General features: G+C 40.2%; 1 protein-coding gene across 6 annotated transcripts in view; it reads left to right on the plus strand.

Moving 5' to 3' along the window:
• The window catches only part of Bru3 (CUGBP Elav-like family member bruno 3), a 679,691-nt gene that overhangs the window by 607,820 nt on the left and 47,233 nt on the right, over window positions 1-24,638 (plus strand). For 3 of the 6 annotated variants that reach the window (XR_013002584.1, XR_013002583.1, XM_076384868.1), the window contains one exon: window positions 8,227-8,352. The exons of 1 other annotated variant lie outside the window; for it this stretch is intronic. Coding sequence is in view for 1 of the 5 variants with exons in the window: in XM_076384868.1 (XP_076240983.1) it covers window positions 8,227-8,352 (126 nt within the window). In the remaining 4 variants the exon portion in view is untranslated. Of the gene's footprint in view, window positions 1-4,019; window positions 4,037-5,109; window positions 5,182-8,226; window positions 8,353-24,638 lie in introns of those variants that run through there. 2 more of the 6 variants (XR_013002585.1, XR_013002586.1) reach the window with 2 other exon arrangements.

Below are 24,638 nucleotides of genomic sequence, written 5' to 3' on the forward strand. Positions count from 1 at the left end.
CAGATTATATAATTTGTAATTAATGGACACGAAACGGACAACACAGAATTATGATTGTTAGATATTCGTAGAAAATAAAATTGAAATTAATCAATTCACAATTTTGATATTGTACGCACTACAATATAAATATAGAATAATTATTACTAAGAAATAGAGATTTAGAGTAACAGTAAATTTTGCAGCAATAAATTAAAAAAAATGTATAAATATTCAATTCCATGATACTTATAACGAGTCACAATTTATCCAGAAGAGAGGACTCTAAAAAACATATAAAACACCGACTCCCAAGAATGCACAAGAAAAATAAACAGGAAGAGCTCTAAGACGACCTTTCGTATCGTTTGCTAAAAATCTGAATAGAAACGCGTACGAGATACGTAAAAGCAGATCACTTGAAGTGTAGGAAGAGAGCGTGCAATCGTCGAAACGAAAAGGCAAGGGATATAATAAGACGAGGACAGGGGGAGGAGATATGTTCGAGGAGAGACATGAAAGAAAGAGAAAACCGGGTTAAGGGGTGGCACGAAGGGAAGTAGATGAGGGGGTTCCCGTAATTCATATGCTAATCTGGCGTAGATGCCATTGTAATCTCCGGTCGCTCGCCCCGATATAGCTTCACAAAGCCTCAGTTTGACGCGGCTGCAGCACGAGCAATCCAAAGCTCGACGCTGACACCGCTTCTGCCGCTGCCTCTGCCTCTGCCTCTACCATCTTACGTGTTATACATATATAAATTACCTATATACGTAGTCACTGACTTCAATCAAGGGGTTCTGAACTTCGTTAACGACGTCAATTTAGCTTCAGTCCTTTTAGTGTTATCAACTGGCAGTGGTATTCTTCTGTCGTGGAATATTCATTTGGCGACTGTCTTCCACCATTTATTATTGCAAATTCAATACCATTAAATTACTTCAACAATGATGTAATTTAAAAAATTGACATTTTTGAGTTATTACTAGGTTTATACAAACAATTCTTGCACCTAATAAAGATACTTTCCCATTTCTTGAAAAATTATGATTTTTGAATGTCACTATTGCAGTAAATGGGTCAGGGAAGAATTATTTTGCGGAAGAATTACAAAAATCGTAGCAGTCGAATATTCAATTACGAAATTTCATTATTCAGGTGGAATGTCTATAAAATAGGTTTATTTTCTTCATACAAAAAAATCAAGATTAATGATAGCGTTTTACGTTTCATGAATAACTACGTCACTTTCTTTTAAGATTACTGTACCATCTTCCAAGCATTTTCCTTGAACGAGAAAAGTGACGGTGAGATACTTGACTACATTAGCAAAGTGATGATTTAAGATTATAGTATCTATGGGGGGTCTTCGTTGTCAGCCTGCCATCTAGAATAGTCTCATTGTTTCAAGTGTCTCGCTCGCTCTTTGTGCGTTAATGACAACTCTTTACGCAAGCTATTCCGTAGATTTTGTCATACGGTTTAATTACTTGGCCTTATAGATGCCTTTGTAGTAAGATAACACTTTACGAGCTGAGAAGTATCCTGTTATCAAGTACAAAGACAAATTGGATTTTAATTGTGAATCTTCGTCGAAGGAAGGCGTTAGATGGTAGCTGCTTTTTCAACGAGTTTATTTTACAGATAACTGTGCGAGAGAAATTATCTTACAAAAATATTACGATGTCGTAAAAAATTAGATACTCTAACTCCAAGGTTATTTAAAACGATATTATTCACATATACATCGTTTCTAATTATAATTAAAATTCAAAGAATATCCTTTTCGAGCATACTCTCGAGAGACATAGGGATTCAGCTTGTCTGTGGATTTCTCACACCTCTGAGATCTAAGCGCGGTTGATTGTCTCGCGAAAGTAGCCGGGAATTAAGTGTACAACGACGGAAACAGATTTGAGTAATGCGTATCTCCCACGAAAGTTGGCCGAGCTCAAGGGTAGTCGAAGTTCCTGCGAGTGGATAAGGGTGGCTTCTGTACCAGAGCTAGTTGAGCAAGTAGATAAGTTTCGATCCCTCGGCGAGCCACCTTGCCTCCACCGCCATCACTCGCCCTACTATGTTCGAGCAGATAAACGTATCCTGGGATATTGAGACTCTCGAAGGCAGCCTTCATTGCCGGCAACTTTGAGTTGGCCGACGCGACACGAACCGCTTCGGTCCGAAGCTGTTGCGAGAAATCCTCGTGGATTATGAGAGGACGACGTGCTTCCTCAGAGGCTGGGAAATGACGTCGTAAATAGAACGACGTAGGGTAAGGTCACCTATGGCTCCACAATTACGTACTTAACGATCCCTCAATAAAGGTGCGGCAATTTTTGTTGGATGATATTTATATTAAAAAAATTATTGGAGTATATATTTATATACACGCCCCTCCAAAAGTTTTAGGACACTTTCTTGGTCACATCATGTATTTGGGAAAAGTTCTAAAACTTCGCGCGAAATATGTCTGACTTATTCTACTAACGACGTGTACTAGTCTAGTGACACAACGAAATCAGTAGAATGTGTCTCAAGTCAGACACAATAATTCCAGTAGAATAAGTTGCAAGTCAGGATACAGAGAGATAAGTAGAATGAAGCTTAAACCAGGCACAGAGAAATCAATAGAATATGTTTTAAGTTAGACATAGTAAAATCAGTGGAATAAGTCCCAAGTCAGACATAGGAAAACCAGTAGAACGAGTCCCAAGTCAGACATAATAACCACAATGGAATAAGTAGAATAGAGAAATCGGTAGAATAAAACAGAAATCAGTAGAATAATTCCCAAAAATTGGTACTTCCAAGTTAGATACAAAGAAGTCAGTAGAATAGGTTACAAGAACTGGGACTTCTAAGTCAGATAGAGATAAATCAGTAAAATAAGTTGTAAGTCAGACATAGCGAAATATCGTCTTATTTTATTAGGTAAAATCACACCTTAAAATTTCTGATTATTGACTATTTATATTATAAAATGGAAGTATATTGAAAACAGTAGGTGTCCTAATATTTTTAGATGGGGGTGTACGTAGATGATATTATTATTAGATACTACACATGGATCTATTAGAATATAGTCCTTTCTTAATGACAGCAAAATCGTAAATGATTTAGCCATAAAAAATAATTTCTGATAAAGAATCTAAAGAAATATCGTCATAGTAGTAAAAAATGACAATTCTTTTCTGGTTCCTTCAAGTGAGCTATTTGTCTAAATATTGCAAAGGTGTTAATTAAACCTTTATTGGTATGATGAGGTCACAGTGTTTGTAATAATTTAAATTTCAATATTTGATGTGAAAAAAAGCATTCATGGATGATAACACACAGATATCAATGGACTAAATCTACTGGAATCCCAGATAATCAATTCCATTATATTCTGTCACAATGCTAACACCGATATACATGTAATAATTATCACTTAATATTAATAAATCAGTAAAACAACTCAATCATATCCACAGTCAATTTTCGAGGTGCAAATTTATACGAAAAAAAAGATACTTACAACAAAAGTCAAACGATTTCTCTCGCAAGCGTGTATTAAAGTCAAAGCCAACGATATCTAGATGAACAAAGTAATCCCCCATTCCCTTTCAATATTATTTTAGTAGTGTCTTTAATCGAATCAACAGAGAGTAATCGGTAGATAAGAACGAAAACCAATCTAAAAGAGGAATCAGAAAAGGATGTCGTAGGCGATGGGTAGCGAGCGAGAAGGAGGCGGGATGTCAAACAGAGTGTTCGCTTTGTTCTCAGAGGTCCAAGGAGGAGATAATTTCCCGTGGGTTAATTCCTTCCTCGATTTCTTGGGGACCCTGACCGGGAAAAGGGGACGCGCGAAGGGCACGTTAACACTTACTCGGAGCGACAAAAGTCCAATTCTTGATCCCCATGGTGCCCTGGCACGACAATGGGAACGAACGTTCGATAAAAAGTGCTCCGGGAGTAAGGAGGAATTCCCTGTCAAGGAACAACAGGAGAAAGTGTGAGAGGCTGACGGGGCGGCGCGTGGGAGGGGGCGGGGTAAGGCAGGATGGACGAAGGGGTAAGAATTCGTGGAGAACGGGGATGCAACGAGGCTGCAAGTCAGGCGAGAATCTAATTTCCCGAGACAAATCCTTAAATGTGCCCTGGAGCCTGGCTGGAAGGCGCGAGTCAGGCCACCGACTGGAATGAGCTCGTGTCTACCGCCCGCGACGACGACCTTTAACTCGGTTCGCCAATTTTGCATCTCCATAACCTCGCGAGAACGCGTCATTAAAGTTCATTCGCGCGGGGAATGCGGTGAATCGAAAGCGCGAGCTCCCGCCGCTTTGCCCGACGAATGAAAAATCACTGGGAGGCCATTACGAACGGTGCAAATCGCCGACCACGGGGTGAAGTATAAAACCCAGTGGATGTAAAAATTATCGAGTGCTGTTATAAAATACTTTCGTCGCACAGTAGTTGAATCGCAGATCAATTATCTGGTAGCGCGTGGAAACATTTTGCGATGGGATTCGTTAAGGGTGAGCTATGAGAGTGTAATTTATGAAAAATTACCGAAGAGGGGGGCTTCATGACAATGAAATAAAAAGGTTACCCCCAAGGTCACCTTAAAGGTCGTTTCAAGGATATCCAAACATTTTATTTATAGAATAGTGCTAATTTCAAGTTCTATATACCATGATGTCCTTAAAAGGACCTGTACTGCGAAAAAAGATCTGAAACTCATTTTTTCATTGAAAGAGGTAATAATATAGACACTGAGACTATTATTTATGATTTTTATATGACACAAGGTATATGGCTAACGTTATCATGACAATGGTGAACGAACGATGTCTTTTTTTTTTATATGCAGTAATAATAATAATTCTTTTGTGAAGTAACACTCAGCCAATGTACTTTGTGCGGCTGGTTAGGTCACGTTGTAAGTTTCCATCGAACCATACGAGGGACATAAAAGAAATGTGCCGCAGTGTATAGCCGCGCTAAAGAGAGCGGGGTCGATCGAATTCCTGCAGGGAGGGCATATCGAATGTTGGCTTGAAAGGGTACACTGTAGGCAACCGACGACAACGAATGGTGTATTTTTTGGGCCCAATGGCATTTCTTTGTTTCTGTTCTGTATTACAGAGTGCATGATGGACGACGGGAGCACCAGTGCCATCTTCTGGAAGTAGGAGGCACCGGTGGCGGCTGCTGAAGGTAACTTCGACTTCCAGGAGATAGCTAGCTTCCTTCCAGTACCTCTATTCTTCTTTTTCTCCGCAAAATCGGCAGAAGGAGAACCTCTCTAAGAGAAAAAAAAAAAGAGAAAAACGAATTTTCCTCTCTCATCACGCCATCACCGCTGATTCAGCCAGCACAGCTCGCCGCAAAGTTCATTTTGCTGCTCGCTAGTGTTTGACCCACGAAACCCCAGCATACCTTCACGAATCTTCCCATCCCCGTCCTCCGACCGCCGTCCAATTTCTTCGCCCTTCGCGCGGACAATATATACATGCATTCGTCTTCGAACGATGAAAAATAAAGTTGAAACTTTGGAACACGTCGGAAACCGTGCTAAATTTGTCCGAATAACTGAACTTTCCACGGAGACTCAAAATTTATGTCTGATCTTTCCTCTTAACTTCGGCGATGCATGTTCCCTTGAGTAATTGAGAATCAAATTCTCCCACCCCTGTACGTTTCGATCTTCCAGTCGTTCGAGCAATATTTTTCGAGGATATTCGCTTCATGTTTTTTCACAATCTGAAACTAAAAGAGCAATTCAATTTAATTCGAGCCGGGTAAAGCAAGTCTCTGTTCGGGAAAACCTCGTCGATTCGAATACCGTTCTGCTGTTCCTAATCCACTTCATCCGAGAACACGAATATACAGAGTGGTACACTGTAAGGTATTAGAAATGATGTTGTGCGTGCCCACGTGCGTGAACCTTTACCTAGTAGCCGTAAACTTGTCGTTCATGTTTTTGCTCTAGTTATTGCGCACCGGCGTTATTACATTGTTAAAACCTCGTTACAACGGGATCCGTGTTGACGCTCTTAGATTGTAGTAAATTCGTTTTTTATAAGCTATGAATCAGTCTATGATGCTGACAAATATTTTACAGAAATTGAAATATTGAAATGAAAGCATAATGAAGAAGGGAGGAAGAATTATCTAAGAGCGACCGCCGATCGTACGTTGCAGATAGCTTCCTTTTTTTGTTCCGGAGATCGAGTATACCGTACCCCTCGTAAAATTCAAGACCTTTTTATTAATTTCCCAATCTTCAATTTTCACCTTATCCCTTCGTATGGACAACCGCCTTAAGCGTAAATATTATACGCTCTTTTACAGCTATGATCATAAAATAGTGGCTCGCTCGTTGGATGTGTTGTCTCGTTCGTTGTCAATGTGTTTTTTTATCATCTTTGTAAATATTTTCTGATTATGATGTCAGCTACGTTTATCTTATTCTATTACTTAGATATAATTCTATATGAAAACTCTTCGCCTCTTCCTTCCCTTCTCTTCTACCAAATCCTTGATATAAAAAAAATATGAACCCATTTCCACTGATTTCCATTGGCCACACGTTTTGTCACGTAGTCCCAGTGGATCTCGCACATCCACGATTGTTTATTATCGATATTATACAGGGGTACACGTACACACAGTATACACGATCAGTGCAGATACTTCTAAAAATTAATTTTACCATCGACGATACGTCGAGTTCATTGGCTTACAATTATGTGTGATATACAACGAAAATGAAGAGGAAAAAATTGGAAACTAGTTGAAAGTCATCATTACTGAATTTTTTTTTTGAAATTTTTAGATTAATTGATTCTCGATATCGTGCTGAATTTTGAGAGCTTGTTCTACACAACTCGAAGTTAAACAAAATTTTTGTGATTTTTAAATATTTTGTATCTCCATTCATATATGGGGTTCTGAAAGTATTGAACTATAGAAAAAATAATAACAATTATTTGTAAGTCACATTTCAATGAAAGTATAGCAATTTGAGAAAAAGATGTATTTTTATTACATCTTTGACAAGTAGAACAGGCCCTCATAAGTCAGCCGTCTGATTCAGCAAAATTTCTCGACTTTACATTTCCTCGTATATGTCTCGCGGCAAACCATTTACACAGTGGAGCAGGAAAGAAAAATTCGAAACACAATCAGGCCCAAATTAAGATCCAAGAAACAGAAAATCTCATCACAATTCTATATCGATAGTTCTTTTTCGCCATTTCTCTGCACAAGTTAGAAACAGCCGTACATTATTCAAACGAAAAATTCTCAAGTGGCGTGTGACCCTTTATAAACGATATGTTGACCTCAGCACCACGCGGGACTTTCGTTGGTGATGTTGTCTATATCGACAATACCTTCCCTTATACTACTAAATCGTATGACTCGATGCAACCATTAGCTAATACACAAAATTCAATTTATTAAATATACTAGTTTCCTGAAAAGAAGGTATTAATATTTTCACTGTTAATATTATACTAGACGATAATCACCATCGAAGGTTCCGCCAGTAGTCGAGTCGCTTGTACGCCCTATCCGGTTTTTACACGACATACCGTTTTTTCTCCATCTGTTTCTTCGGCTTGTGGCGTAGGATGTAGGATTGAAATTGATTTAATTACCTTGATTTCCTTTGTTATCGTTACTTTATTACCTTGTGATCCCCGTTGAAATACTTTATCGTAACTGGCACACATTGTACGTCGTGTTACATATACTATTTACTGGTGTCGATATTACAAGTGATACTTTTTATTATCCTTGTCGTTTTATATATACGTTCTATTTTCGTACCGTAAACGCATCCATGTATACGTGCACAGTCATGCAGTGCTCGAACTGCTGTTTAAATCTGATCAAAAAGTCAAAAGAAAAAAAGTTAAAAAAATATATTATTGGCCGTACAGGCTGCGTGTCCGTGTGATTTTGCATCTAACATAGATCATATATGTATATATCTATATACATATATTTATATCTATATATATCTATATATATATATATTTATTTATTTATTTGTACCCTTACCTCCTTCCCCTTAGGATGGTGGATGCTGGTGTAACCGTGTGACTTTGTCGTTCTCGGTGTTAGCCGCAAAATCTCTTTTAATGCCTTAAAAAGCGCTATAAGCGAAACCAGTCCCTTCCGAAGGCACAGACTAACGGATTTCTTTGTTTTTTTTCTCTGTTCCCTCTATTTCGACACGCGGACGACCCGCAGACAGAAAGTTGTTCGTGGGAATGCTCAGCAAGCAACAAACCGAAGACGATGTCAGACAGTTGTTCACTGCCTTTGGCACAATAGAGGAGTGTACCATCCTCCGAGGACCCGACGGCAGTAGCAGAGGTGAGTAACATAACGTACTTACTCCAATCTTTTCTTTTGTACTCCTGCGCACACAGTATTTTACTATATTTTACTATATTTTACTATATGGCAATTTGTCTATGATCTATGTATGCACAAATGGATATGTTTTCTAAATATGAGAGAAGGAGATCGAGTAGAAATACATAGGTAACTCAAATTATTCTTAAGGCAATGTAAGGTAAATGTCCTAGTGCCTGAGCACTTAAGATATCAAATGTCCCAATAACTGGACAATCTTTTTAGCTATTTTTCTACACTTCCAGATACTTGAAATGTATCTTAATAACTGAATATACTATTTTATGATGCTATTTTTTGTTCTTTCATTAGGTATATTAGAATTCAAGCTCAAAATGAAATAAAATTAGCGTTTGTGTTCAGGTACAGGGACATTTACCTTACAAGTATAAAGTTTTGGTCTGAGAAATATTCTTGTCCATGAAAGAAATTGTTGTATAATTTGGTTGAGATAGAAAATAGTTATCAATGCTTATATCATTATTCCAATCTAGAATTAGTAACAAAATTAGCGATATATTATTACTTCCAACATAGACTACATTAATATCAAATAATTCCTCGAACGTGAGCATCCAATATCCGACATGATAAGAAACCTTGCAACAGCCAGTAGCCCAAAATTCCGATCGAAAAAACGAATCATCTCCCCATTACGCACGCTAGAGTGAGCTTTATAATATACCCAAACGCTTATATTATAACTGTATTCCAAGGCATTCTCGAGCGCTAAAGAGAATGAAATACTCTTCGGGGCGTTTGGCCCTTAAAGCAAGGCAGGCCAGGGGTAAAGATAATCCAAGTCCGCAAAATTAATCAGGGGCTAGCCGGCGAAGGTTATCACAAAGGAACCAATCGCCTCCAGAGCCTTCTGACTTATACCAATGATGACACACGAGTGAACCAACGCCAGAAAAAGTACAATCACGATGGCATTTGAAAATCCTCCGCTGCTCCAAACAAATCGAGTTACTTAGGTCGCGGGGGCGGTGGAGGGGGCTGGGGAGGTTCACGGGTCGGTACACATTGCTTCCGGAGTGATGAATATCTGCAAAGAAGAGGAAGAAGAAATTCGAAGTATCTCGGACAGGACAGGAAAAGCAATAATTTCCCGTCGAATTAGTCGGTGAATTTTAAATATTTTCATGGAAAAACAGAGACGATGAGTAATGGGATGCCGAGTGAGTTTCCGCGAGACTCTGAGGGGTCGGAGGGAAGAGAAACGTAAACGGAGGAAATGAAGGAGGCAGAGGCATGAGGGAAAAAGGGAATGTTCGAAGAAGAAGACAGATGAATGAAATTACACGAAAGGAAAGAAGAAGCGGGTAAGCAGCCAGGCGGGTGTGAATGTAATTAAATTCCAGCCCGAGGTAGAACTCACTCGTGATAGTTAATAAGATTTTGATTCCCCGTAGACGACGTAAGGCAACGTCCATCATCTTCGACAGGTGCAGCGGATTCGCGCTGCAAAGGAAAGTCGGTGGAAACACGATTGTAGAAAGGGGTGGAGGCGGTGCTCGAAGGGAGATCCTCGTGGCAAGGCCGAGTCGTCTCTTTGCCTTGTTCCTACCATCCGACCCCTTTTTTTGCGAAACCCTTGCTCCTGTCGTTGCGACGGTCTTTGGACTCTTTGTCGAAGATCGGGACGCTATTGTGCTCACCTTTCGAGCTCTTTAATTAAAGTCACACGAACGCGAAACATCGTTGCTTTTCACGGTTCGATCGATACTTCGTAAACGGTCTGAAATGTTGCTCAGGAGGATTGCCAGTGATTTTAACGTGAGTGTCTTGTTTGTAGAAAGAAGCCTGGCTCATTGATTGATTGGACGCCACGGTTGGGTTTGGGAACCAGTGAGACGAGTAAATTAGCAGAGCGAGGTGAACTCTTATGAAACTAAAGTGGTATAGAATATACAATTTTCCTTAATCAATTTAATTAATGTGTGTACATATATTTAGGAGCTTAAATTCATTTTTATGTATAATTTGATGGACTTTGAAATTTTTCTTTGAAAAGTAGAGTAATTCCTTTGTAGCTAATTCTGTCGAAATAATTCTCTATTTAAAGTTCCACTTGCAATTATTTTGTGTTCATATTCTTAGAGTAATGTTCCGAGAGAACATTTTTTAGAAGGTATCAAGCAGTTATTTTGTCCTACAACCCTTCCCTCAACTCCATCCGAACGGAAACTTTCCGAACATGTTTCATCGCCACTCGCCTGGTCTCGTTCGAGTTTCATAACTATCTAGCTAATCCACGACGTAATAGAGAGATCAAGAAAATCTCTCTTGTAGGACTTCCCCTGTATTGCCTTAAGTCTGTCACTGTACTCGCTAAAATTACATTACGGTAATGTATATCTTCCTGTGTATACTTTATTTTGGTGTCAGCTGTTGTAAAGTATACATGAGTGAATGAGAGAATTGTCCCTTCGAGTAATGATTCTGAAGCTACAAAATTAGGGTTCAAATTTGTATGTTATTAAGTTTTCAAATTTTCAAATTTTTCAGTTTCTCAGACTTTCAAACTTTTCGATTTTCAAATCTTTTAAATTTTTCAAATATTTCAAATTTTCAAATGTTTAAAATTTTTAAATTTTCAAATTTTCATATATTTCAAATTATTCAAATTTTTAAATGTTTTAAATTTTCAAATGTCTTAAATCTTCAAATTATCAAATTTCAAAGTCTTTCCGCTTATTTAAGTATTTTAATTGAAATTTCTGGAACAGGATCAACTAGTTTCTCAGGAATAGTTTCCATTATATGATCCTCCACGATCCTTTATCCAGGATCAAGAGGAAAAGCTTAATCGAATTACGTTATGCTTCCATATTAGCCAAGAATTTATACATCGAAAGACGCCAAATACCTTCCGTTGTCTAACATCTCCCCTGACACAATACGTCAAAGAATCAGAGTCTCTTCGGAAATTATTGGCAGTAGCCCCGTCACTCTGAAATAACTTTCCTCGTGCGACCGTGCCAGCTAGATTAGTAGTTGGAGAGAGTAGCGCAAGGTTTCTCGATAACGAGGAGTTTAAGAAAGGAATTCGTCCCGACGATTTTCTCGAAAGACACAACGGTTGTCTTCGTCATCGTCGAGGTGCTTCGAAATCCTCCGATGCCATAGCAACGACAGATTCTTCGTCCAATTATTTTTCCCTCGCTTCGAAACATTTCAACGCCACTTCAGCGAACGAACTCTCGTTCTATTCTCTCGTTCCTGTATCATCCTTCCTTCGCTTCGCTCACCTCTCCTCTTGCTCACCCCCTCGCGCGTTTATTCTCTCCTTTCAATTCCCTTTAACGCCGTTTTTCGATGTATGTACAGAGGTCTCAACTAAGCTACCTTTCACCCCCACCACCCCTCACCCCTCCACCTCCCTCTCTCAGCTGAACGCAGAGTTGGAGCTGGCATTATTTCAATTGTGCGGACAGCAATAATTCACTGCGCTAAGAAGATTATAAAATGTTTATGAATAATGGAACGAAATATTATTCGAGACGGGTCCAAGGGTTCTCTTCTGTGCTCGGGCTCGCGAGGGTTGCACGGTGAGATACTACTTACCAACACCAAGGCCAATAATACGACCGAGGCACCTGCGGAATGAGAGGCGAACTCTGTATCCTCTTATTGCAGAACGGTGTGTCGTGAACGTTAAACGAATGTTCGCGCAACGGAATAATTTCTGGTATTAAATTGTAACAATATCGCGTCCCTGTCTTTCCGATCCATCTACTGTCGCGTAATTCCTCCTCTGCACTACTTGGATCTGATCTCTCGAATATCGACCAGTTGGTGCTATCCTTGAACTGTTTTCATAGAGAAAAGTGTGTTGGGCATGGATAATGTGATTACATAAATACGTTATATGTATCTGCTGTTTTACCTCATAATTTCACTTATTTGATAATAATTGTCAATAATTATTGTAGGAAAAACGATATTTTTTTCTAGTATTTTATTCAGAATGAGTTTCTCTGGTTTGATATTGGCTCCAGAAGTTCGTGCATTTTACGGTACCTATTACAAAAAATTGTAATTAGTCTTTTTTAATGGAGAAACTTTTTCGATAGTTTTCATCCTGTGACGTCAATCCACTGGTATGCCTCCGTTAACAATATTACTGACAGAGGGTATGACGAATCAATAATTCCCCCAGACTAGCATTTTATGAAGTATTAAACGGGCGGTGGTTATCGATGATTAATCATTCTTCTGTCATTTGCATGGATTCGATCGCCCACGAAATGTATCAAGTCTCATTGTCATTCCACGTGATTAGTATTCAACGTTATCTTTCGGAACATTCATGAAATTGTTGCGACATATTCTGAACGAAACCTTGCAAATATTCATACGTTATTTCGATACATGATCAAACCCACGTTGTTGTTTTGATGACTGCAATAGTGGTGTTTGTCGAATCTATCTCACAATCATAACTTTGCTTATCTCAACTTAAATTTTATTTATATATTAATGTATTAGTGCTATTAGCATTTTTATATTATTTTTCCCTCTGAAATAGTTTACAGTCCAATGATATAAAATTTTATATCAGAAGATACGTTTCTCAATTTGTAGGAATTTAGAGTTTTCAGATACTTTGGAAAGCACTACGAACTCAAATTATTATTATTTAAATACGACGAGCTCCAAGTATCTTTGAGACTCTCAGTTTTTACTATATCCCCATAAATTACAATCAAATCATATAACATACTTCGTACAACAACTGTGTTTAAAATATTCCTGAATAATTTCTCAGTCATTTCTAGTACTATATTTTCCATTACCATTTACACAATGCTTCTACAGAATAAAATATATTGTCTTCGAAGGGTTAAATTTCCTCCTAAAAATTCCAACACAAAATCATCAACAGTATACCCCAAAGGAAAGAAATCAGATCTAGCTTACTTGTCCATACTTCTGTACCCATATCTAATTCTATGTCTTCGAATAAAAACCCTCTTCAAAAACAGAAGATTTTATATATAAACTAAAGAATCATTTTTTATTCAAATTTACTTATTAACATATAAGATTGAAAAAAAGTATTACGTTTTCAGTAAGAAATTTTTCTTAGCTAAATTACTTTAATCTAAAGACACAAAAATGGGTGCATACATAGAAATATGGACAAGCACCTTATAAGACTTATTCCCAAGATGCAACCAACTGTTAACGCCACTGAAAATCGATCGATATCCCAGTCTTCATTTGGCAAGTTGACGTACCTAACCGTATCAACGAAGGAAAGATGGACAGGTACCTGGCGATGTTTCGAAACGCCGCGAGAAGGGCACTAAATCAAACTGATGCCGCGGAATCGCCTGAAATCCAGACGCGATAGCTTGAATGCAGACACGCGATTGTGGACAGTAAATCACGGCCAGGTTCGTCGAGTGGCTGTCGGGGAGTCCTGGTGTGCTGGCTCTCGTCCTACGAAGCATTTATTAATCGCTCAGCTCTTAAATCCTGTGGCGCATCTGGCCTCGAAATGTTTATACGTATTGCGAAGTAAAGCGCGGTCGGGCACGAGAGAGGGACGCGGCTGGTCCTCCGGGAGAGGATTAGGTCGGACATATTGAGAGCTTCCAACCGAAAGCACCCTCCTTCTCAGGCCCCAGCCCCTGCTCGAGCCAGAGTGAAACGTGAACGCCGTCCGAAGTGGTTATACAAGGAAAATTGTCGCTTTAGCAGCGTAAACACGCTGTTACGTCAGACACTTCGCATAATTGAACAGCACGTTTGTCGTGGTGCTGTTCTATCATCGGTACACTTTGTTTTCTATTCGCCACTGTGCTCACGAAAGCGGACGAATAGTTTGCGCCGTGCATTAGTCGATATTGCGTACTTTCCTCTGTTAGTAGTGGGTTTTAAGCTTTAATTCTGGCGTCGAGGATGGTAAGGGTGAACTCGGCAAATCGAAATTTCGAGGAAAATGCTTCTTATTTATGTTCTATAAAAGGTAATAAAATGCAAAGTATTTTTGAAATTATGGAGTTCAACATGAGTACCTCTCAACGTCTGAATTATTTTCGAGTGGATTGAGGAGTGAAGTAGTTCGATGTGTGATACTAGTGATGTGAAAGAAATTGGGTAATAAAAATTTATACGAAAGAAAGTGAAAGTGAAAGTAAAGTGATAAGATAATATACACGTTTTCTAAAGTTGAGGAGTTTAAAGGTAGGACTTGAAATTTTGGGCTGGGTTAATTTATTAAGATACACATGTGGTCGTAATGAATTAATCTATTATTCAATTCATGGGTTCGTACAAGGCAATCTATAATAATGTGAACCCTTGTTTAAAGACTTATCGCGCTTCTAGTCACGCGAAGCTTGTGAAATCTGATAATAAATACGAGCCACGTCATCGAAAGGTTCCCAGTATTCGTCAGCAAACCTGTTGAGATCGAATAAGGTTAAAAACAATGGGAAACTTCTTGGGCACCTTGTCACGTATTTCTATCGGACGAACATTAATGCAATATTAGAAATCTATATCAATATCTTTCATCTCTACTATATCATCTTTTATTTTATCATTTTCAACTGAAGCTTCAAGGCTTACCTATTGTCTATAAATCCTATCTATCTCCACAAAATAATTTTTCGATTCAAGAAACAAAAATCCATTTCCAATCGTAGGTCTTTCCGAAATTCTGGTAATATTAATACGATTTCCGCTCGTCTTTACTTTGCACGTAAAGGGTAGCCAGCGAATGAAAAGGGAAATGGAGGAAAAAAGTTACAGGTGCCCTGATTCCTTTCTGCGCGAGAGCTTTCACCCGTCAACTGGAAATATACCATATTGCCCATAAACCTTTACATTCGTGCATTACCCATCCCGATTCGATACGCCTCTGTTGCCTCGTCCGCTCCTATCTTCCGCGTTATCGAATGAACAGTGGCAGTTTTAACCAGTGAACTCGAATTTCAGTTTCCTCGAAGAAAGCAAAATGTCGTAACATTATCGTTAAATTTTTCTAACAATTACCTAGCACACGGTTCTTCTCCGGCTACAAAAATACTATAAAAAAATTTAATCGTTAGTGAGGCAAACGGAGTAGCAAGAAACATGTCCTACTTTCGAACTAGCTTCGGGAAGGTATAATGTTCAAAAGCAGAAACGAGGGAGATCATAATGCCCCCAGCGTTTTCAACGACGGTAATAACATTATTAATAGTTGTAACTACCGAGCAGAGTGGCTATGCGCTGGTCTAGCAACTCATTAAAGAGCTCGCGATATTTTTGTGAGGAGAAAGCAAGTATTAGTTCTTAGTACATCGTTATATCCATCTCCTCTGTCCTCGGCCACACCCTTTATTCGTTGACATACAGTGTGTCTACAAGACACATAGTAATCATAACTAAAAGTTTTCTCTGGTACTTGTTCTTTTATCAACAAACGACGCCATTAATAGCAATAATTCAATTAATACGATAAAGTAGGGCGATATCAGCGAAACTCGTGTTGTTATTTTTACATATTACTCCCAGTAGCAATGACCTACTGTCTAGAGAAGATACTCCACAATTTAATTAGTCAACTAGGAAAAATACGCTGGCTGTCGTGAGAGACAGCTCTAGAAAACCGTGGACAATACACAGGAGGTTAATAAACGACCTAATTTAGACACTAAAAAAATTGAATTTTTATTAAAAAGCCATATGGCAGAAATTACTTGTCACTTAATTGTCACTTAATACTTGTCACTTCTATGGACTTAGCTACACGATTCAACATATTTCAACACAGTCTCGCTTCACCTTCACATTCCCCATTACTTCCTATGCTGAACGACGACCGAACACAGCGGAACTCTATCGGAGCGATCGACAAAGCAACAAGTTAAATATTCCCCATCGTTTCTCATTTCGCCGTCCCTGATCCAGCACTCCTCTTATTGTCACCCAGTCTCCCTTCCACGCTTTCGCCCGATGGATATGGAAGTCCATAACCAGAGGTTCGCCTAGTGCCACTAGAAATTTAATAATCCATCTTGCACCCTTTGGCGGGACGTGACGGTTGGTGGATTGCGTGTACACCACCGTCGCGCGTCATAATGATGACAAGAAATTTCACGAAGAGTTCCGCCGCTCAATATTTCCCTTCGTTTCTGTGCCTTTCCGCGACGACGACGGCGGCTCATTGTAACAGACATCACGGTCCTGTAACTGCGAGCGCGTTTAACGAGGACGAGTCCTCTGTTTGTCGCATAATGGAAAAATTGCTGGGTTCTCGTGCGTTAAACGGCGTATAACCGTGACTTCGCTACGTTACGACGCGCGTCGTTCATAGCCACTTGTATGGAAAACGTCCTCGCTTCTCATTGTTGAAGTGTCTGTTACCCTCCACTTTTCACGCGTTTATAGCTTCTCCGCGGCTAGATTATTCACCGCGATATGAACGTTAGTGGAAAACGGACGCGTCATTGGGCGGAGGTGAGAGGTGAAGTTTTTATACCTGATGGGTTTCTTTTTACGTCGTACTGTAGCAGCGGGGAAGTAGAAAGGATTTCAATGGTCAGACGGTGGAACTCTTTGACAGGTGAAGATTATCAGGCTTTAATGTTAATCCTGGGAAGCTCGAGCTTGTTGGATGGTTTAGAGTCAGTTTTTAGGTAGACAGAAATAAACGGGATACAGTGGAACCTTAATTAACTGGGTCTCGAGTATTTTGAGGATTTGGTATTCATTACGGTAATAGTAAGAGTATAATGGAACTTCGGGAGAAGCATGAACTAGATATGTACATAGAAGTTAATACTAGTCTACTGAAGATAATGAAAGCAGTCAAACTTACTTAAGCTCACGCAACTGAACACAGCTACCTACATCCTCATACCTATTAGAGACTCAGGAAACAAGTGTCAGAGAATTTTTAAACTACATCCTTTTTTTGAATGCAACTGTATAATTTTTCTGGCATAAATTGATTCCTTGTAATAAACAGGACCAAAACATCCCATAAATTACCTCAACTAAAAAACTAAAAATTTGAATATCATTTTACTTCCTCCAAGGCTTCACAGAGTTTAGCGAATATTTAAGACCCTGGCACAGTAAACAGAACTCATCTCCCGCCAAAATGGTGTGACCTAAACTAAAAGTATACAGGTCCAAGACTAGTCACGCCACAAAATAAGAGAAGTGTTTCTCTCCTCTCCCGTAAAACGCATTCCATCTGGCAACACTCACGCTATCAATCATGCACGCGTTAACAAGTCAATAAGCAACACCGTTCCCCAGATTCCTCGGCAACAGAACAATCCTTCCAGGTTGGAACTGGACCGCTTCGAACTGTGAAAGTGGCGATGCGATCAAACACAGGGAATTACTAGGTACAAATCGTAGGACGTGGATGATTGGATTGCCGCGCGAAAGAGTCGGCAGAGAGAGGATTTGGATAGCGGGCGGATAAAGAGAGTCAGAAAGGGGGAATGGCAGCTAGAACGACAAGCAACTAGCCGTCGTCGAGGTTTACGCGGGCATTACACCTATGCAGAGGCTGCTCCACTGTGTTGGCGCTATACACGCGATGCACACGTGCGCGAACAGTGCCCGCGGGATGACGCGCTAGCGAGCGCGAGCGCCCGCGCACGCGTTCCCCAAATGCACGTTAATCCGCCTACCGAGTACATTTGCGGCGTTAGTACCGCCCATCGAATCGTCGAATTTTCGTTCCTTCCGTAAAGCTCCCTGTTTACCGGTCGAACGAGAAAGCAATCGGTGGATGTACCTGTATGCGTGCGCGTATATTTGTGCTTACATAAGGACACAGTTGCATTGGAGGGATCCACCGCTGCGAGCGTTTTTAGGTTTTACCTGTGAACCTTTTTTCGTCCTCGGAACCACTGAAACGCGAATACGTTTATGGCTTCAGCGGAGACCTATACTTTTCGCTGTGTTTGATTCGTGTTTTTCACGGGCTTTTATGAAACTGTGGAGCCTCGATTGTGGCGGGAAGAGGGATTGAAAATGTGTGCAGATATCGAGGTGCTTTGGTACTGAAAGTTGGGGTTTCTTGAATATGGTCATCTTGCAATTCGTTTAGTTGTGTTGTTGAGTAGCCGTATTAGTGATTCTGTGATGGAATACAATAGATGAGACTCGTTCAGTGGGTTACAAATATTGGGGATGGTACTTTTGACTTTCTACTGTAAATAGAGGAACACATCAGCATGAAAGCACTGCTCTAAAACATTAATTCTCAAGCTCTTCTTTCTGGTACTCGCTTCTCAAATCTTCATTTCTTCTCTCTCACGATCCACCTACATTCTAATTCAGACCACTTGTTCTTAATATTAGTAACATTGCGAATTAAGTTACAACAATCCTTAAACAGACCATTTGTCTTGTCAATGCAGTTTCATGCCACCCTCGCAAGGAGAAATCATAATTTATGGTTCAAAAATTCCCTCTTCACCCATACTTAAAAGTATCCCCCTTCAGCAACGTCAACGCGCCCCTCAGTTTGAGGCTTCGAGCTCCCAAGGGTGACCAACTGTATCTGTATTCACGCTGTACCCTTTTCCTTTCCATCACTAGCGAACAGCGGAAGGAAAAGGAAGCCTGGATAAATGAAATGCAGGAGGAGGAATGAATATCGAACAAGTTCGTTGAATTTGATCGCGTCAGGATCGTCGTCACACGTTACACGCGGGCCCATGTAAAACCCCGTGCACGTACACACGGTCGCGCATGTAAGCGGGTATTTATGTATATTTTGTACACACGCACCGCACGTACAGCGGAGATATAACACACGTGTACATGCAGCAAACAAAGCTCGATCCCATAAGCCCCGGGGGCGTCACAATAATTATAAAACTACGGGCAACAGTCGTACGAACACCCCCCGGATCGCGGGTAAGCCTCGAAACTGCTGCCCTGGAGGTTTGCAATTCACCCTCGATTTATATCCAACGCTCGACCTCTCTCTCTTCGTGCCTTCTTCCTCGTGTCCACGTTCTCTCTATCCTTCTCTCTCTCTCTCTCCCTTTATATTTTTCTCCTTCCCCCATCCCTACATCCCTGCTCTCACGCCTCTTTTTCCCCCCTTTAACCCTCCCGCCGCCCCTCTGTTGCACGCCTCGTGTGTGGCAGTCATCGTTTCATCTCGATACAATGCAACAGCTCCAAAATTGATGGCTGTTACATACGTTTGCTACGTCAGCCGACCAGATTAGGGAAAAATTGAATTCTTCCCGATTTTTAGTCTACAACTTTTTAGTCTCGTAGATTGTTTAGAGTTACTGTTATCAAACTTGGAGTCGTTGATGTGTCCTGAGACATCGAGAAGCTAGAATTATATACAGTGTAACGTATCGTCTTGATTTTTGGATAAAGAATGTCATCTCTGTGTCACCCAAGAATGCTCTAAACACGAGCTGAAAACAATTTCCATAGTTTGCCAACATTCATCAATCTTCAGATGTTGATAACTGAGCCTTCGAAGAGAGCATACTGAAGTGACTACTTAGTATAGTCTACCTACTAGTGAATTCCAATTATTTAATCGTCCACGAACCCACTTACGTCTGACCACACACGAGGCAATACTACTTATTTATTCGAACGCGTGTAAACGTTCAAATTCTATCACTGAAATACAGTAAAACCTCATTTAACCAACTTTTCTCATACTTTCCTATCATTTCAGATCAACTAAAGTAGAAATCCTGTAGCAATAAATCATCAATGTACTGAATCTCTAAAAATAAGTTCCTTACACTGCATAAGCTTCTTTCTCGCAACCAATCGCTAGCTTATACACAGTGCACAGTTTTTCCCAATTAAGCAGCTATTCTCTCAGCCCCATAACATTCTCTTGCGCATATTCCCAGTAATAGGGTTAAGAAAGAACGCCTGACCCATATCGAAGCCCAATAACCATACGCTTCGGAAATGAATTTACCGAATAACGCCCGCGATATTTTTCTCGCCGATCTTATCTTGAATGCTGGGTTAGAAGGAGGATATTAAAGGACGCGGCCGCTCGTAAAGCTCTGGAACGGCGGGGGTAGCAGAATCTCTGGGACAGGGTCGGCACACGCTGAAAATCCTGCGCCCCGTGATTGCACGGTAATTCTATTAGGTGGTCGTGCGCTTTACGCGTTTCCAGGGCGCTCCGGAAATTGTGTTTTTAATTCTGCCTGCTAAATCAGCCGGGGCTAAACAAGTATTAACATTCCTGGGCGACCGGTTACGACCGCGGCCGCGCCCCTCTGAAGGGCGCCGCGAAAAACGAGGAAAAAGTGATAACCAGAGGGAACGTAAGGGAAACTCGGCGGCGGCGGTAGACAAAGCTGGACCGTGGCAATCTGCTGTGTGGTCCCCGTGTACGTGAGAGCTCGAGGCGCGGGGGGCTGACAGTGTACGAGCAGGGACTCCGGGGCGCGCGAAAGTCGAAACGTAATACGATTAACGGACATTAAATTGAAATACCCCTTTCAGGAACTCGCAGACTCTCGCCTCGACGATTTGCAGCGATGTTTTCGACCGTTCTGATTTTTTCATTCCGCGAGCACCGCTCTGACTCTTTCCACGTGTCCTCCCCCTCTCCATCGTTCCTTCACCCCTCACCTTTTTGTCTACCTTGTCTCTCTGGGCAGACTCGTCTGTATGTGGTGAGGGAACAATCGCATTTTCTCTCTGACATTGTCGCGAGCGTAGACTCCGTGTTAGGGAGACAAGTTGGAACGCGAGTACGTTGGTGAATTCGATTTGTCTATCGAATGGGTAGACGCTTTCGCTGTAATATCGGGCGGCGTCCGCACTGGAGGTATTTAAATAAAATGACACGGGAAGAGGGAATGGCGAGGAAAATGTTGGGCGAATTTTTGGAACGTTGTGAAGAGCGAAATATATTTTTTATTTGTTTTCGTAGCGTTGGGGCTTTATTGTGTGATAGATAGTACAGATATAGTATTTGTTACTTCTTAATACGTAGTTAGAAGTTTGTCAATTTTCGAATTTCAAGTTTACTAATGGTCTTTAAAACAATTCCACTTAATGAGGATTCTAAAATTTCTCTCTGCTCTGCTTTGCACTTTCGTTCATCAGAATTAAAATAAGGAGTAGTATTAAGAGTTCAGAAATTGTCAGTGGGTCTGATTAGCTCTATAGGAAAATACACAAAGATGGCATACACGCTCTTCCCTTATTGGCTTAATTGGTCACACCTATTACTGCTACTTGCAGCGAACTGACAACTTCGGAGCTCACAAATAGTACCTGCATTTGTTTAATATTATATAAACAGCTAAAGGTGCGTCTATAGTACGTGTTGCATAACAATTTAAAATTCTCTTAAAGTGAAACTTATATTTCTACTGACTTTCTGCATCATAACAATTGTAATAAAATTTAATCCTATATCTGACAGCTTCTTTCGAAAAAAAAAACTATTAATATGAGGATAAAGAGAACCAATTTTACTACGACAAAAATACGAACTTAATCTTTCACCATTTCGACGATGTTTTAATTTCAGAGAAGTTCGCCAGAGATAAAAATACAGGGGAACAAATATTTGCTCCGACTCGCGCTCATATCTAGGAATAGAATTCTCCTTCCTTTCAACGTCGATACGAGGGAAACGAAATATCGCTAAAACATCGAAATATTTTATTTCACATGTACGCTGCCGCCTATTAATCCAGCTAGAGGGCCGACGAGTTTAACCAAATATTGAACTTGAACCGGTAATCCGTTTAATGGATATTCGGCTGGTAAAACGTAGGTCGTATAGGATATTAACGTCGAAATGCAGAGCAATAAACGGGCCTCCTGAGTAAAGATTAAATCGAAATACCATCGGAGAACGTGCTTACCATTGACATACACTGGATTCGCGTTTCGTTTCCAAACACGAGATATTAAATCGATAGGGGCACGATCGACCCCTTTCATGATATTTCCCGTTGGCACGTAATTATACATTCACCTGTCCGAAAGATCGATAGCTTTGATTTTCCACCACGTCGAACGAGGTCCCTGGCGAACGCTAGCCCAAGGTACCTGCTATCGACGAACCTTGGAAAATGCTCGTAAAAATTCACGAATATAAATTCGTTTCGCTGAAAACGCCAGATACTCTCAAATACGTTTCCACTTGCAAGACAAATATTTTTACTCCCAGGCAAATATTCACGAAATTTGGCGAGACTTCTGTTACTTCCTAACCCAGACCTAATCCAGACCAGTGGATACGGGGCTTAATGCTCACGATCCCGAAATGCGCGTCACATTTCCGAGGGAAGGAGCCAACGCGCGTCTGTCGATTCAAGTGGCTCCCATGTTAAGAGATTTATTGTTTATTGAAATTTTCCCAGCGTGGGTCGACCGCGATCAGGGTTATTTCGCATTATAAACGGAAGAACCCATCCAGGAAAGCTAGGACGGGAGATGGGCCGCTACGTGACAGGGACGCGAATCGCGACATTAATACTAAGCGCTCCTTTATTTTCTTTTACGTCTCGACCAGGACGCGACGACCGCCTCGACGAATTTTAACGAAGACCTCGCCTACGTCCTCGAGAAAATTCCTGCTACCCCCCTTTCTCACTGTCTCCCTCCTTGCTCCATCTTTCTCCCTTCGTCTGGTCTTTTTTCACCCCCTCCTGCCGCAAACCCCAATCGCCTCGTTCGTCTACTTGATGCTCGCGCACCCTTACGCCTTGTGCTTTCCCGATTTCTGCGCACGATTTACACTCCGTCGATGCATGTCGCGCGATGGAGAATTTTATGACAGCTTCGTGCTCTCTCTATATTCGAATCGCCCCGGTACGCGCCACCCCTCGAATTGATCACGTTTTTGTAGAGTATATGCTATCGCGTAGGATATTGAGAGACGTGGACAACCAACCGTTTGTGACTGGCCGTTAAAGCCCGCTGTCGGGTCAAAGCGACAGTTGGCGTGTAACACGAAATGGATTATGAACGACGACGGCTCTCATCGTTTCGACGAGTTCTTCTTCGTGAAATAAATTGATTATCGAGCTTCCTAGATTCGTATTTCGTATGTGATTAAATGTTGGGTACTAGGTTTTGCCAAAATTATGGGCCGAAAATTAATAATTTCATGTTGGTGGAATTAGGAGAACGTACTGAGTGTTTTAAAATATGTGAGCATGAATTTAAGAATGAATCTAGAGTGCAAAAGTTATTTAAGAAATTAATTTTGGGTTTCAATGATTGTCGATGCAGTTAAACTAGTATAATCAATTTTATTTAAATATTTATTATTTTATCTATATTGCATGTCTAGTAGGAAAAATATTTATGCAAGCTATTTTTATTATTTTTTTTCTCCGAATTTATTCTGTGTCCATGCAACTCGAGGACCCTGAGGATACAATCCCAACCGTTCTCCATCTTGAATACGTAGACTGCTATTTTTCGAGGGCAATGACATGGTCCCCACTGATGAAACTTTAGGGTGAGAACGCTACAGGGATGAAAGGAGGGCTACCGAAAGGAAGATCAATGTGGTGAATGAGCACACTATCGCTACGTTCGAGTGATTCGTATTAGGGTGAATTCTGTGCCACGTAAGCATGCATGGGGTAGTTGGGAACGTGAGTCATACCTAAATGTATGCTGGATACTGTATAGTTCATTCACTGAAATAGTTTCATTATAAGCGTCTTTATAATTGGAATTTGTAATGATGAAGAAAGTTTTCGAATATTGAATAATCACGTAGGATGCGTATGGCATAATTATCTCGCACATGCATTTCAAAAGTTACAGAATTCGAAAAATACGTCTTTCAGGGAAAGCAAAACATTATTTATGAGTTCAGGAGAAAATTATTTACAAAATACATAATATTAACATAAAGAGTAGTTTTACTTAATAAAAGTTATTTTACTCAAATATTTAATCTAAAAAATAATTATATGTTACTTATATTAAATGATTTTTCTGTTATCATTGAAATGATTTGTAATTTCCATTTGAAGAGTTCTTTGAATAAATTCTATAATTTTAATGTTTAACTAGTAAAGTTTTTATAATGAATAGAAGTGCATTTATCAAACTGATTAATAGATGTAATTCGAAAATCATATTTCTTGATTTGTGTCACTTTTGAAGTACACGTGCGATATGTATTGTTCTTGATGGTTAATTTGCCCAAAGTAAATTGAATTGTCGCTATAGAGTACAACGCGATCGTCACATCACGCATTGAAGTCACTGCATCAGTGCAATTTCAGATA

The sequence above is a fragment of the Calliopsis andreniformis genome, chromosome 9, assembly GCF_051401765.1.
Source record: "Calliopsis andreniformis isolate RMS-2024a chromosome 9, iyCalAndr_principal, whole genome shotgun sequence".
Taxonomy (NCBI): domain Eukaryota; kingdom Metazoa; phylum Arthropoda; class Insecta; order Hymenoptera; family Andrenidae; genus Calliopsis; species Calliopsis andreniformis.